Source organism: Oncorhynchus mykiss, chromosome 16 (assembly GCF_013265735.2).
Source record: "Oncorhynchus mykiss isolate Arlee chromosome 16, USDA_OmykA_1.1, whole genome shotgun sequence".
NCBI lineage: Eukaryota > Metazoa > Chordata > Actinopteri > Salmoniformes > Salmonidae > Oncorhynchus > Oncorhynchus mykiss.
The window spans coordinates 1,970,200-1,986,379 of record NC_048580.1 but is presented as its reverse complement, the minus strand read 5'-3'; the positions used below and the strand labels follow the sequence as shown (position 1 = coordinate 1,986,379).

General features: G+C 50.4%; 1 protein-coding gene across 1 annotated transcript; it reads right to left on the bottom strand.

Moving 5' to 3' along the window:
* Positions 1-4,038: 4,038 nt before the first annotated feature.
* Positions 4,039-7,540, bottom strand: LOC110491199 (interferon regulatory factor 2-binding protein 2-A). Its single transcript, XM_036945936.1, has 2 exons — positions 6,556-7,540; positions 4,039-5,712 (listed from the first exon to the last, which is right to left on the bottom strand). The coding sequence occupies exons 1-2, from the start codon at positions 7,385-7,387 to the stop codon at positions 4,955-4,957; spliced, it is 1,590 nt and encodes a 529-aa protein (XP_036801831.1). The 5' UTR covers positions 7,388-7,540; the 3' UTR covers positions 4,039-4,954.
* Positions 7,541-16,180: the final 8,640 nt, after the last annotated feature.

Genomic DNA, 16,180 nt, shown 5'->3' with positions numbered 1-16,180 from the left:
CCTCTCTCCCTCTCTCTCTCTCCTTCTCTCCCCACTCTCTCTCTCTCTCCTTCTCTCCTCACTATCTCTCCCTCTCTCTCTCCTTCTCTCCTCACTCTGTCTCCTTCTCTCCCTCTCTCTCTCCTTCTCTCCCTATCTCTCTCTTCTTCTCTCCCTCTCACTCTCTATCTCTCTCCCACTCTCTCTCTCTCTCTCTCCTTCTCTCCCTCTCTCTCTCTCCTTCTCTCCCTCTCTCTCTCTCTCCTTCTCTCCCTATCTCTCTCTCCTTCTTACTTCCTCTCTCTTTCTCATTCATGGGTGATTACAGCATGGCTTTGATGAATAGTTCTAAAACATAGAATATACACAGATTACTGAGATAGCCAGGCCACACCTGCAAAATGTTGCCCAGTACCACCTTGCATATAATGTGTGTGTGTGCGTGTGTGTGTGTGTGTGTGCGTGCGTGCGTGTGTGTGTATGATACAATATGTAGTCAACATATATGGCTGAGGCAGACACATATAATGTGTGTGTGTGCGTGTGTGTGTGTGTGTGTGTGTGTGCGTGCGTGCGTGTGTGTGTATGATACAATATGCAGTCAACATGTATGGCTGAGGCAGACACATATAATTGTCACATGAGGTGTAGTAGATTGAATAACTTTTGGCTTAATGGTTTTGTTCTAACATGGTTCATGAATAACATTCCACCCATGAGGCCACTAGGTCATGTGACTGCAGGAAAGGAAAGGACTACTGTCTCAGCTACCAGAACTGACTTTCTCCAGTCAGAACATGGCCTGTAAGACAACGTGACTTTTGATCCAAGGAACGAGACGGGCATACAAACTAGAGGTCGACCGATTAATCGGAATGGCCGATTAATTAGGGCCGATTTCAAGTTTTCATAACAATCGGAAATCGGTATTTTTGGGCACCGATTTCCGATTATTTAAAAAATTGCATTTTTAAAAACATTTTTTTTTTATAGCTTTTATTTAACTAGGCAAGTCGGTTAAGAACACATTCTTATTTTCAATGACAACCTAGGAACAGTGGGTTAACTGCCTGTTCAGGGGCAGAACGACAGATTTTCACCTTGTCAGCTCGGGATCAAATCTTGCAACTTTACACTTAACTAGTCCCATGCTCTAACCATTGCACTCCACGAGTAGCCTGCCTGTTGCACGAATGCAGTAGGAGCCAAGGTAAATTGCTAGCTAGCATTAAACGTATCTTATAAAAAACAATCAATCATAATCACTAGTTATAACTACTGATCCAGTTTAGCAGGCAATATTAACCAGGTGAAATTGTGTCACTTCTCTTGCGTTCATTGCACACAGTCAGGGTATATGCAACCGTTCTGGGTCGCCTGGCTCATTGCAAACTAATTTTCCAGAATTGTACGTAATTATGACATAACATTGAAGGTTGTGCAATCTAACAAGAGTATTTAGACTTAGGGATGCCACCCGTTAGATAAAATACGGAACGGTTCCGTATTTCAATGAAATAATAAACGTTTTGTTTTCGAAATGATCGTTTCCGTAATCGATTATATTAATGACCAAAGGCTCGTAATTCGGTGTGTTATTATGTTATAATTAAGTCTGATTTGGTAGAGCAGTCTGACTGAGCAGCAGCAGGCCCGTGATCATTCATTCAAACAACACTTTTGTGCGTTTTGCCAGCAGCTCTTTGCAAGCAGAGCGCTGTTTATGACTTCAAGCCTATCAGCCTTATGGTATAACCAATGTGAAATGGCTAGCTAGTTAGCTGGGTGTGCGCTAATACTGTTTCAAACGTCACTCGCTTTTAGATTTGGAGTAGTTATTCCCCTTGCTCTGCAAGGGCCGCGGTTTTTGTGGAGCGATGGGTAACGATGCTTCGAGTGTGGCTGTTGTCGATGTGTTCCTGGTTCGAGCCCAGGGAGGGGCGAGGAGGGGGACGGAAGCTATACTGTTACACTGGCAATACTAAAGCGCCTATAAGAACATCCAATAGTCAAAGGTATATGAAATACAAATGGTATAGAGAGAAATCGTCCTATAATTCCTATAATAACTACAACCTAAAACTTCCTACCTGGGAATATTGAAGTCTCATGTTAAAAGGAACCACCAGCTTTCATATGTTCTCATGTTCTGAGCAAGGAACTCAAACGTTAGCTTTCTTACATGGCACATATTGCACTTTTACTTCTCCAACACTTTGTTTTTGCATTATTTAAACCAAATTGAACATGTTTCATTATTTATTTGAGGCTAAATTGATTTTATTGATGTTTTATATTAAGTTAAAATAAGTGTTAATTCAGTATTGTTGTAATTGTCATTATTACAAATAAAAACATTGGCCGGTTAATCGTTATCGGCTGTTTTGGTCCTCCAATAATCAGTATCGGTATCGGCGTTGAAAAATCATAATCGGTCGACCTCAAATACACACACACACACACACACACACACACACACACACACACACACACACACACACACACGCTGTAGTAGCAGTAGTAGTGCCCCTGTAGACTACAGATAAGGATCTCTGAGATGTAGCTTCCATAAAGAATATTTACAGCTTTATCTCTTCAACCGCCACCTCAATGTGACTTGTCACTCAACCTGACTAACATGTTTCTAACACCTCAGTCAATAAAACAGTTGATATTGTTGTTGTTGTTCCATGGAAACTGACAATATTCTGCTGATTGGTTGGTCTTTCGGTTTGACTGATATGGGGTCCAGCTGGTTTTGTCTTTCCTGTCACCTCTTTGTCCCTGAGCAGGGCTCAGGATGATCAATGGTTAGTGAAAAGGCCACAGGGGTGCTAAAAGAGAAAGAGAGAGACGACTCCACCCCCTTCTCTCTGACCGACTCCACCCCCTCTGACCGACTCCACCCCCTTCTTTCTGACCGACTCCACCCCCTTCTCTCTGACCGACTCCACCCCCTTCTCTCTGACCGACTCCACCCCCTCTGACTGACTCCACCCCCCCTTCTTTCTGACCGACTCCACCCCCTTCTCTCTGACCGACTCCACCCCCTTCTCTCTGACCGACTCCACCCCCTTCTCTCTGACCGACTCCACCCCCTCTGACCGACTCCACCCCCTTCTTTCTGACCGACTCCACCCCCTTCTCTCTGACCGACTCCACCCCCTTCTCTCTGACTGACTGACTGAATAACTTGCATGGCTTCCTCCGTATACTGTACATGTCTGCATCCCAAATGGTACCATATCCCCTATATAACGCACTACTTTTGACCAGGACCCAATGGTTGAGCACTACAGGAAATAAGGTCCCATTGGGGACATATCGGACCATGTGCTGCTGACTGCTGAACACACAAACATCAGATCAGACCACAGATAGACGACAAAACTGGGACACGTGGGGGCATTGTAGACGAACACACATACTGCCTAGGCTATTATCAAGCACGTGCTCCACAAAAGAAAGTCATTGCTCAAGGCATATGAGGAAACAAGCTGCATTATCAGCAAATAACAACTGAAAGATAGTTAGAACAGGATGTCAGAGTGAGATTTGTCTACTGAGAGGATCGGTGTAGTTGGAAAAGGATGTCAGAGAGAGAGATCTCTACTGAGAGGATCGTGTAGTTGGAGCAGGATGTCAGATAAAGGAAATGTCTACTGAGAGGATCTCTGAAGTTGGAGCAGGATGTCAGGGAGAGAGATCTCTACTGAGAGGATTGGTGTAGTTGGAAAAGGATTTCAGAGAGAGAGAGAGATCTCTACTGAGAGGATTGGTGTAGTTGGAGCAGGAGGTCAGGGAGAGAGATGTGTACTTGTCTACTCTGTTATCTCGACTTAGTATGAACAAGTTTGTCCTTGTGCAGAATACAGAAAACATGCTGCGTTGCAATTCTAGTTTGGCGGCGGTGTGCGCAGACTGACAACCCAGATCAGTGTGTCATTACACTTGAATGTAAATTGGGAAACTTCATATAACAATAAGGTGCTATTTATCCACTTCACAAAGTGGTGTCTCAACGGCAATCCTTCAAAGAAAGCAACCTCAGACACTTAGTTCTTCATACAAGATCACAAATTGTATTTCGGCAATTATTTTTTTTGAAACAAGTGCATATACACATTACAGTTAAATGATTTCAGTTGGATGCTAAGTGTTTACAGAGAGAGAGGCTAGTCATCATCAGTCACATTCTACGTTTTGAAAAGGAACCGCTATCAGACAGGTCACATCCCAAACAACCACCCCTGTACCTTACATAAAGCACTAGTCTTGACCAGAGAGCCCTATGGGTTTCCCCTAGGGGGTTCTGGTTAAAAAGCAGTGCATTGCATAGGGAATAGGGTGCCATTTGAGATGTAAACTTAGAAGTACATCGACAAAGAGGGACCAAGAAGAGTCCTATTTTATTATGATTACATACCTTCATCTTCAAAAATATACACACACAATGTATTCCAAAAAAATCTAAAAACATTACAGCCATGTTTTACTGAAGAATACAGTAGTCCCTTCGGTTTGGGTCCACTATAAACATAGTCCATTAGTTTGCTTGGATGGTATGCAGTAGTCCCTTCGGTTTGGGTCCACTATAAACATAGTCCATTAGTTTGCTTGGATGGTATACAGTAGTCCCTTCGGTTTGGGTCCACTATGTACATAGTCCATTAGTTTGCTTGGATGGTATACAGTAGTCCCTTCGGTTTGGGTCCACTATAAACATAGTCCATTAGTTTGCTTGGATGGTATGCAGTAGTCCCTTCGGTTTGGGTCCACTATAAACATAGTCCATTAGTTTGCTTGGATGGTATGCAGTAGTCCCTTCGGTTTGGGTCCACTATGTACATAGTCCATTAGTTTGCTTGGATGGTATGCAGTAGGTATGTGGTATTTGTATATTTATATAGTTGTATTTGAACTCCCCCCCCCCTCCCCCCCGACAACAATCCCTTCCACATGTTGAAAATGGAAATCAAGTATCCCTCTCTTTTTTTACTTTGACGTCCCCTGCAAGGATGGTGGCGATTTCTCCTTGCATGAAAGCCCACGGTACGTTAGAGCCGACCAACGGGCACTTCTCCCCGCTGGGACAGTACACCTCCCCGGTGGCGCCTTGCTGTTTGATGCTCTGCCGCGAACACGGGAAGCAGAACTTGTGCGAGGGAACCGACGGACACTGAACAAAGTGCGTGTCCTCTAACCTCTCGTGACAGAGCGTGCAGCAGAGGGGTACGCTCCCGGGTACTGACGGGTCCGGAATGCTTTGAGGTCCGTGCCCTTGGTCCACGCCTCCTCCTGACACGTGAGTTGTCCCCGCGCCACCAGTACCATCTCTCCCCTGTCCAAGCCGCCGGTTCTGGTTCATGGAGGAGGGCGAGAGCGGGCTGCTGCTGTTGCGGCGCGTGGTGGAGTGGACCTGGTTCCCGTCTTTGGGCGAGCTGTTCCCGCCACCACCGGCGTTGTCTGCCGCGAGGATCAGCGCCGCCATTGGGGACTGGCCGTTCTGCGCAGCTTCCGGTGGGGTGGTGCGTGAGTGGGGGGATATGGTGGGGACGGAGGAGAAGCTTGGTGGTGGTCCCGGGGGCATTTTATGTCCGTCACGGTCAGATGGTGGACCCGGTAACCACTGCTGTCTGTCCTCTCCGTTATGCTTGGCGGCGGTTCCCTCTCGCTCTCCCTCCGGTTCCGGCGATGCTTTCCTCTTCATAGTCCGCGGGTGTTTTCCCCTGTCTGAAGGAAAGAAAGAAAGGGTTAAACGTGAAGAAGGCTGAGACGCAACATGCTGGTCAATACTGAGAAGAAACACTTCCCTTGTTGCATAACGCAAAATAATACAAAACAACAACATTAGGAGTCATTCTTCTATGATTTAAAAAAATAAACAAATATGAACCTTCATGTAACCAGGGAAACCTAGATAAATAAACACACACTAAATAATAAAAAGGCACTCGTATGCATGTTAAAATGGACTGAGTTTGTGTCATGAGACATGGAAATGTGATCTATCTACTTCATTTGAATGGTAGTGCCTAAAGGGTGAACATGTGAAATACTTTCCATCGGCTGAGGCATATTAGGCCACAAATGACGTATAATAAGTATGTTGCAAAACGTTCATTAATTGACAGGCAGAATTATCTCTAGGCTGTATGCAGGCTAGGTTACTGTACTGCTCCATTTAATGGAAAAACAACCCCAGTCAGTCAGCCTGCCAGCCAGCCAGCCAGTCAGCCATCCAGCCAGTCAGTCAGCCAGTCAGCAATCCAGCCAGTCAGCAATCCAGCCAGCCAGTCAGCCATCCAGCCAGCCATCCAGCCAGTCATCCAGCCAGTCAGCCAGTCAGCAATCCAGCCAGTCAGCCATCCAGCCAGTCAGCAATCCAGCCAGTCAGCAATCCAGCCAGCCAGTCAGCCATCCAGCCAGCCAGTCAGTCATCCAGCCATCCAGCCAGCCAGCCAGCCATCCATCCAGCCAGCCAGTCAGCCAGTCAGTCAGTCAGTCAGTCAGTCAGTCAGTCATCCAGCCAGCCAGTCAGCCAGCCATCCATCCAGCCAGCCAGCCAGTACCAACCTGATTTAGAAGCTGCTGCGTTCTGTTGTTGCTCATAGCCCATCACTCTCTGTTGCATGGCGGCAGGATCCTTCTTGAACCGGTTGTCGAAGGTATGGAGAGCCATCAAGTCCCTGACCGTTTTCCCCTTGTTCATCCAGTCATCCGCCCGGGCTTTGTGGTTCTCTATCTCCGGTGTCAGGCTGTCCGGTCTGTGCTTATCCTTCTCGTGTTGCTCGATGCTGGAGAACGAGGCCGGGCGCTTACCGCCGTGCCCGTTGGGGCTACCAGCCATCAAACCGGACCCCGGGTGCCCCATCGGTCGGCCGTTAACGGCGTGCATGGAGGACATGTTCCCGTTCACCAAAGGCACTAGATTAGGAGGAACCGTGTTATTCCTGCGCGGGTTTGGGCTCTGCCGGTTAAGCTCTGGTGGATCGTCCGGTTTAGGAAATCCATTAGGTACCGGAATGCCGTTAGCCTGTCTCCCAGACTGGTACTCCGGCCCCAGCCGCGGAGGACGGTCCGATGTGGAGAGGGGGTAGCGGTCAAGGGGCTGAGGTGGTCGGGAACCGTTGTCTCCTCCAGAGCCGTGGTGATTAGCATGGATTTCTTTCCCCGAGAGCTGCTGCTGTTTAGCGGGCCCCGGAGATCTCCCCTCCTGTAAACCGTGAGCCCGCTTCAGCTGCCGGGCTGTCTCAATCACAAACTCGATCCGGTCCGCTCCTTCGTAGTTGACACAGCCCCTGCAGATAGACTCGGTAAAATCCCAGATCATAGCCCAGGGCATGCGGGGCAGGTCGCATAAATAACAAGACTGCCTTCTTGAAGCAGCTACCGTCGCGGACGACATAGCTTCCCTTTCACCGAAAAATGGACGTTAAATCTCTCTCTAACCCAGGTCTCTGTGTGTGGATATCTCCTAGTCCTTTTTAGAAATCAGACACCGTCTCTCAAAAAGAAAAATACGTCCTCTACTCCTCTCCGTCGGTCTCCTGACTATAGCAACAAACAATTAAGTTACAAACAGAAGTGCATGACAGCAGGGAGGATGTTTTTTTTAGACTACTACAACTGACGCGTCCTCTATCTGTCTCTCTTACTGCCTCGCCTACAGCCTCCGCTCAGCCCAGTCCCGGTGTGGAGAGGTGACGTCACCGCCCGGGCATCGACAACATTCTATTTACTTCATTCTTCGACGGCAGCCCCCTCAGGCGCATGCTCAGTCACGCCAGTCTCCTTCGCCCCCATTTTTTATTTATTTTATTTAATCACTACTTGAACCTTTGCCAAGAAGGTTACAACCAACCAGCCACCGCCAGATCGGGGGTGGGAGAGACGGGAACAGTGTGATTGTTGCCTTCTGCTTCAAGTTAAAACGGAAAAGATATCCACGATAAATATCCTCTTTCTAAAGAATATTCGAGTCGAAATATGCTGGATATTGTGGCAGAGAGGCCAGTGTGTTTTGTGCATTAGAGAAATGTCTAAAAGATACCATTCTGCACTCTGTTGACGCTCTATTAGAACCCAACAGTGTGTTACAACACAACATTTTCTTCAAAATCAACATGATTTGGATGATAAATATAATAGAAAAGGCTACTATTGGAATGTTGGAAATATTTGAAGGTGCATTTTTCACAATATATATATATATATATTTTTTAATGCGTTTGCAATGTCGTATAGGAAATCACCTTTCCCCGGTTACAGCAACTACAGCCAGACCCTTTCGATGCGTAAAATATTCCCTAAATCCCGACTATTAGGCACAATCGTTCAGTAGCTGCAACAAAGTAACACGTCCACATTTCATCCCGTTGGCGCTCCGCGTCATACCAAACCCGTTGCCCCGTCGTTACCGCAGCCTAATTCTGCTCATGAATATTCATGAGCATGCAAAAAGAATGAAAGGGTTTCATTTTCGTCAGCTTTCAGTGTGCAAATTCATATTCTAACCGTTGATCTTCGTATAGGCTACAGTAAACAACAGGGCGGTGATCTCTCTGTCCTCTGCACAGTGTACAGGCTGTTCCAGTAAACGCTATACTGTAGATGTGGGGATTTCCAGACTTGTGAAATGGGACCATAACCGGATAGCCCACTTTATCCAAGTAGGTTATAACAGGCACTGCAACATCACGTCACATCTGATGCATTTTGATGTTAACTATCGGTAAGTGGGTGGGTAGGCTACGGAAATACATTATTAATGAACCGTCAACTACACCAGTCACTCTATAAACCTAAATATTAAATGTTAGAATAATTTGCCTATTCTAATATGTCTGAAAAGCTTATCACTGAATACACCCGTGTGTAAAAGTCAAAAACATGTGCATAAAAGGTTCTTACAAGGACAATAAAGTTTCATGAATTCAAATGTAGAATTCCAGTGCTCTCCAGCAGTTGAAGAAGTGGGTGGCAGGAGGGGAGGAGTATTTTGTTTTGTCATTCCACCCGAGGCAGGGAGGCAGGGTTCATTCCACCCGAGGCAGGGAGGCAGGGTTCATTCCACCCGAGGCAGGGAGGCAGGGTTCATTCCACCCGAGGCAGGGAGGCAGGGTTCATTCCACCCGAGGCAGGGAGGCAGGGTTCATTCCACCCGAGGCAGGGAGGCAGGGTTCATTCCACCCGAGGCAGGGAGGCAGGGTTCATTCCACCCGAGGCAGGAAGGCAGGGTTCATTCCAACAGATGCTTAGCTGGAGGGTGAGGCAATAACGCAACTGACTGAAGCCTAGCAGCTGCCAACACAGTGTGTGTGTGTGTTTGTGTGTGTGTGTGGACAAAAAGCACGATATATTTGTGCCGCCGTGACGTTCCAAAGAGGAACTAAGATGTTTAGTCACGTACCGACCTTACGCCTCGGCCCTACCCGCCAACCAATCCACCTTACACCTCGGCCCTACCCGCCAACCAATCCACCTTACGCCTCGGCTCTACCCGCCAACCAATCCACCTTGCGCCCCGCCTCGGCCCTACCCGCCAACCAATCCACCTTGCGCCCCGCCTCGGCTCTACCCGCCAACCAATCCACCTTGTGCCCCGCCTCGGCCCTACCCGCCAACCAATCCACCTTGCGCCCCACCTCGGCCCTACCTGCCAACCAATCCACCTTGCGCCTCGGCCCTACCCGCCAACCAATCCACCTTGCGCCCCGCCTCGGCCCTACCCGCCAACCAATCCACCTTGCGCCCCGCCTCGGCTCTACCTGCCAACCAATCCACCTTGCGCCTCGGCCCTACCTGCCAACCAATCCACCTTGCGCCCCGCCTCGGCCCTACCTGCCAACCAATCCACCTTGCGCCCCACCTCGGCTCTACCTGCCAACCAATCCACCTTGCGCCCCGCCTCGGCTCTACATGCCAACCAATCCACCTTGCACCCCGCCTCGGCTCTACCCGCCAACCAATCCACCTTGTGCCCCGCCTCGGCCCTACCCGCCAACCAATCCACCTTGCGCCCCGCCTCGGCTCTACCTGCCAACCAATCCACCTTGCGCCTCGGCCCTACCTGCCCACCAATCCGCCTTGCGCCCCGCCTCGGCCCTACCCGCCAACCAATCCGCCTTGTGCCCCGCCTCGGCCCTACCCGCCAACCAATCCACCTTGCGCCCCGCCTCGGCTCTACCTGCCAACCAATCCACCTTGCGCCTCGGCCCTACCTGCCCACCAATCCACCTTGCGCCCCGCCTCGGCCCTACCCGCCAACCAATCCGCCTTGCGCCCCGCCTCGGCCCTACCTGCCAACCAATCCGCCTTGCGCCCCGCCTCGGCCCTACCTGCCAACCAAATCCGCCTTGTGCCACGCCTCGGCCCTACCCACCAACCAATCCGCCTTGCGCCCCGCCTCGGCCCTACACGCCAACCAATCCACCTTGCGCCCCTCCTCGTCCTGCCACTACCCGCCAACCAATCCACCTTGTGCCCCGCCTCGGCCCTACCCGCCAACCAATCCACCTTGCGCCCCGCCTCGGCTCTACCTGCCAACCAATCCACCTTGCGCCTCGGCCCTACCTGCCCACCAATCCGCCTTGCGCCCCGCCTCGGCCCTACCCGCCAACCAATCCGCCTTGTGCCCCGCCTCGGCCCTACCCGCCAACCAATCCACCTTGCGCCCCGCCTCGGCTCTACCTGCCAACCAATCCACCTTGCGCCTCGGCCCTACCTGCCCACCAATCCGCCTTGCGCCCCGCCTCGGCCCTACCCGCCAACCAATCCGCCTTGCGCCCCGCCTCGGCCCTACCTGCCAACCAATCCGCCTTGCGCCCCGCCTCGGCCCTACCTGCCAACCAAATCCGCCTTGTGCCACGCCTCGGCCCTACCCACCAACCAATCCGCCTTGCGCCCCGCCTCGGCCCTACACGCCAACCAATCCACCTTGCGCCCCTCCTCGTCCTGCCACTACCCTCCAACCATCCGCCTTGTGCCCCGCCTCGGCCCTACCCGCCAACCAATCCACCTTGTGCCCTGCCTCGGCCCTACCCGCCAACCAATCCGTCTTGTGCCCCGCCTCGGCCCTACCCGCCAACCAATCCACCTTGCGCCCGGCCTCGGTTCTACCCGCCAACCAATCCGCCTTGAGCCCCACCTCGGCTCTACCCGCCAACCATCCGCCTTGTGCCCCACCTCGTCTCACCCATCCAGGGAACCCTGGTTCACAGCCAGCCTGCTGTGGACATTTATGGTCTGTAGAGGACATTATGATGGTCTGTAGAGGACATTATGATGGTCTGTAGAGGACATTATGATGGTCTGTAGAGGACATTATGATGGTCTGACATTATGATGGTCTGTAGAGGACATTATGATGGTCTGACATTATGATGGTCTGTAGAGGACATTATGATGGTCTGACATTATCATGGTCTGTAGAGGACATTATGATGGTCTGTAGAGGACATTATCATGGTCTGTAGAGGACATTATGATGGTCTGTAGAGGACATTATGATGGTCTGTAGAGGATATTTAACCACAGCAAGGTGGCTGTGAATATGGTTGAATACTAACAATATAATTTTTCCCTCTGCAACCAAACAGGCAAAACAGAGACAAAGTGGTGTCGTAATTCAACGGCTCAGACAGGGCAGGGTCTACAGACAATCACAGATTATAGAGGGAAAACCAGCCATGTCGTGGACACTGACTTCTTGCTCCTGGACAAGCTAAACACCTTCTTCGCTTGCTTTGACGATAACACAGTGCCAACGACGTGGCTCGCTACCAAGGCCTGTGGGTTCTCGTTCTCCGTGGCCGACGTGAGTAAGACATTTAAGCTTGTTAACCCTCGCAAGGTTGCTGGCCCAGATGGCATCCCTATCCGTGTCCTCAGATCATGCGCAGACCAGCTGGCTGGAGTGTTTACGAACATATTCAATCTCTCCCTATACCAATCTGCTGTCCCCACATGCTTCAAGATGGCCACCATTGTCCCTGTACCCAAGAATGGAAAGATAACTGAACTAAATGACTATCGCCACGTAGCACTCACTTCTGTCATCATGAAGTGCTTTGAGAGGATCATATCACCTCCACCTCCCCATGTCACCCTAGACCCACTCCAATTTGCATACCGCCCCAATATATCCACAGATGATGCAATCGCCATCGCACTGCACACTGCCCTATCCCATCTGGTCAAGAGGAATGCCTACGTGAGAATGCTGTTCATTGACTATAGCTCAGCCTTCAACACCATAGTATCCTCCAAACTCATCATTGAGCTCGGGGCCCTGGGTACTGAACCCCCCCCCGTGCAACTGGATCCTGGGCTTCCTGACCCCCCACTACAATACCTCCACTACGCTGATGCTCAACACCTACACCACCCGATGTCACAGGAAGGCCAAAAAGATCATCAAGGACAGCAACCACCCGAGCCACTGCCTGTTCACACCGCTATCATCCAGAAGGCGAGGTCAGTAGTGGTGCATCTTAGCTTGGACCGAGAGACTGAAAAACAGATTCAATCTCAAGGCCACCAGGTTATATCCTCATTTAAAACCTCTTTTACAGAGACATAATACTAGGCCAGTAGGTAGCCTAGTGGCTAGAGCTTTGGCCGGCAGGTAACGTAGTGGCTAGAGCGTTGGACGGCAGGTAGCCTAGTGGTTAGAGCGTTGGACGGCAGGTAGCCTAGTGGTTAGAGCGTTGGACGGCAGGTAGCCTAGTGGTTAGAGCGTTGGACGGCAGGTAGCCTAGTGGTTAGAGAGTTGGGCGGCAGGTAGCCTAGTGGTTAGAGAGTTGGGCGGCAGGTAGCCTAGTGGTTAGAGAGTTGGGCGGCAGGTAGCCTAGTGGTTAGAGCGTTGGGAGGCAGGTAGCCTAGTGGTTAGAGCATTGGGCGGCAGGTAGCATAGTGGTTAGAGCTTTGGACGGCAGGTAGCCTAGTGGTTAGAGAGTTGGGCGGCAGGTAGCCTAGTGGTTAGATTGTTGGGCGGCAGGTAGCCTAGTGGTTAGAGTGTAGGGGCGGCAGGTAGCCTAGAGGTTAGAGTGTAGGGGCGGCAGGTAGCCTAGTGGTTAGAGTGTAGGGGCGGCAGGTAGCCTAGTGGTTAGATTGTTGGGCGGCAGGTAGCCTAGTGGCTAGAGCGTTGGACGGCAGGTAGCCTAGTGGTTAGAGCGTTGGGCGGCAGGTAGCCTAGTTGTTAGAGCGTTGGACGGCAGGTAGCCTAGTGGTTAGAGCGTTGGGCGGCAGGTAGCCTAGTTGTTAGAGCGTTGGGCGGCAGGTAGCCTAGTGGTTAGAGCGTTGGGCGGCAGGTAGCCTAGTGTTGAGAGCATTGGGCGGCAGGTAGCCTAGTTGTTAGAGAGTTGGGCGGCAGGTAGCCTAGTGGTTAGAGCGTTGGGCGGCAGGTAGCCTAGTGTTGAGAGCGTTGGGCGGCAGGTAGCCTAGTTGTTAGAGAGTTGGGCGGCAGGTAGCCTAGTGGTTAGAGCTGCAGGTAGCCTAGTTGTTAGAGAGTTGGGTGGCAGGTAGCCTAGTTGTTAGAGAGTTGGGTGGCAGGTAGCCTAGTGGTTAGAGCCTAGTGTTGAGAGTGTTGGGCGGCAGGTAGCCTAGTTGTTAGAGAGTTGGGCGGCAGGTAGCCTAGTGGTTAGAGTGTTGGGCGGCAGGTAGCCTAGTGGTTAGAGTGTAGGGGCGGCAGGTAGCCTAGTGGTTAGAGTGTAGGTGCGGCAGGTAGCCTAGTGGTTAGAGTGTTGGACGGCAGGTAGCCTAGTGGTTAGAGTGTAGGGACGGCAGGTAGCCTAGTGGTTAGAGAGTTGGGCGGCAGGTAGCCTAGTGGTTAGAGCGGCAGGTAGCCTAGTGGTTAGAGAGTTGGGCGGCAGGTAGCCTAGTGGTTAGAGTGTTGGGCGGCAGGTAGCCTAGTGGTTAGAGTGTAGGGGCGGCAGGTAGCCTAGTGGTTAGAGTGTAGGGGCGGCAGGTAGCCTAGTGGCTAGAGCGTTGGACGGCAGGTATCCTAGTGGTTAGAGCGTTGGACGGCAGGTAGCCTAGTGGTTAGAGTGTAGGGGCGGCAGGTAGCCTAGTGTTGAGAGCGTTGGGCGGCAGGTAGCCTAGTGGTTAGAGTGTTGGGCGGCAGGTAGCCTAGTGGTTAGAGTGTAGGGGCGGCAGGTAGCCTAGTGGTTAGAGTGTAGGGGCGGCAGGTAGCCTAGTGGTTAGAGTGTTGGACGGCAGGTAGCCTAGTTGTTAGAGTGTAGGGACGGCAGGTAGCCTAGTGGTTAGAGTTGGGGCGGCAGGTAGCCTAGTGTTTAGAGTGTTGGACTCGTAACCGAAAGGTTGCTGGATAAAATCCCAGAGCTGACAAGGTAAAAATCTGTCATTCTGCCCCTGAACAAGGCAGTTAACCCACTGTTCCTAGACCATTGTAAATAAGAATATGTTCTTAACTGACTTGCCTAGTTAAATAAAAAATGTAATATATATATATATATATATATATATATATATATATATATATATATAGAGCGTTGGACGGCAGGTAGCCTAGTGGTTAGAGCGTTGGGCGGCAGGTAGCCTAGTTGTTAGCTGCCGCCCCTACACTCTAACCTCTATCTAAAACCTGAACATAATACTGTGGAGATATCCTCGTGTGAAACCTCTCATACAGAGACATGATAATGACTGTAGTTTCAGTAGGTGTTTAGTGGTTGAAATGTATGTGAAGAGTTGTTCTGAGTCAGAATGAGGCAGGAAAAGCTATATAGACTGACTGTGATCATGATGTGTGTGTGTAGTTAAGGGAAATACCCAGCATGTGATTGTCATCTCTCTAGATGAAGTAACGTCATGTCTGTTTCAACACATTCTGAGCCAGCCTGTTCATTTTTTGATTGTGTCGGCCCATAGGGCCCTTGTCGACAGTAGTGCACTATATAGGGAATAGGGCTCTGGTCAACAGTAGTGCACTATATAGGGAATAGGGCTCTAGTCAACAGTAGTGCACTATATAGGGAATAGGGCCCTGGTCTACAGTAGTGCACTATATAGGGAATAGGGCTCTAGTCAACAGTAGTGCACTATATAGGGAATAGGGCTCTGGTACAGAGAACTATACAGAGAATAGGGTTCTGGTCAACAGTAGTGCACTATGTAGGGTATAGGGTGCCATTTGGGGTGTGCCTGGGTATGATATTTGATTCATGCCAGCCTGAGATCCACATTCCCTCTGAAGTCATCGGCAGTTTGCCGATGATGTTTTATTTTCTCGTTCCCATGATAACAACAGATGTAGTTGTTACGTAACCCTGCTATTACAACCGCTGCAGAAGAGAGGGAGAATAAACACTACCATAAAGGAGATATTATCCAGGAATTAATGTACATCATTTTCATGAAAATAAATAAATAAATACTCAGTTGTTTATACTCACGCATAGTTTAGATGAAGGTTATGGCGATGGATGGGACTGGAATAAAATAGAGTGTTCAGTCAGTCATGTTATAATATTGACTAGACGGGATGAGGTGGAGGTAATCAGCGTTGTTGGCTCAGAGACAGACAGATGTCGGTAATATACCTTTTTGGCTGTGTTTCATACAGGAAACAGTAACCGTGGCAACCACCCACAGTACCCAGGATCCCCCCCCCCCCCACGTGACCAGTCACTTCCTGTTTCCTGTTTACACTGTTCTACAATCTATTTTCACATAGTTTTTTGGTGGGGGGGGCTCTGGTTTCTGGTGGGGGGGCTCTGGTTTCTGGTGGGGTGGCTCTGGTTTCTGGTGGGGGGGCTCTGGTTTCTGGTGGGAGGGCTCTGGTTTCTGGTGGGGGGGCTCTGGTTTCTGGTGGGGTGGCTCTGGTTTCTGGTGGGGGGGCTCTGGTTTCTGGTGGGGGGGCTCTGGTTTCTGGTGGGGGGGCTCTGGTTTCTGGTGGGGGGGCTCTGGTTTCTGGTGGGGGGGCTCTGGTTTCTGGTGGGGGGGCTCTGGTTTCTGGTGGGGGGGCTCTGGTTTCTGGTGGGGGGGCTCTGGTTTCTGGTGGGAGGGCTCTGGTTTCTGGTGGGGGGGCTCTGGTTTCTGGTGGGGGGGCTCTGGTTTCTGGTGGGGGGGCTCTGGTTTCTGGTGGGGGGGCTCTGGTTTCTGGTTTGAAGATCTACGTAGCGGAGCAGAACACTGGAAAATCATTATTTACCACATCTTTTTAAAATAGCTTTTACTT

Bases quoted from the DNA above. Each gene is read 5' to 3' on its own strand.
- LOC110491199 (XM_036945936.1), bottom strand. From the start codon at position 7,387: ATGTCGTCCGCGACGGTAGCTGCTTCAAGAAGGCAGTCTTGTTATTTA. The intron at 5,713-6,555 runs GTTGGTACTGGC...TCTTTCCTTCAG, and splicing joins CGCAGCAGCTTCTAAATCAG to ACAGGGGAAAACACCCGCGG.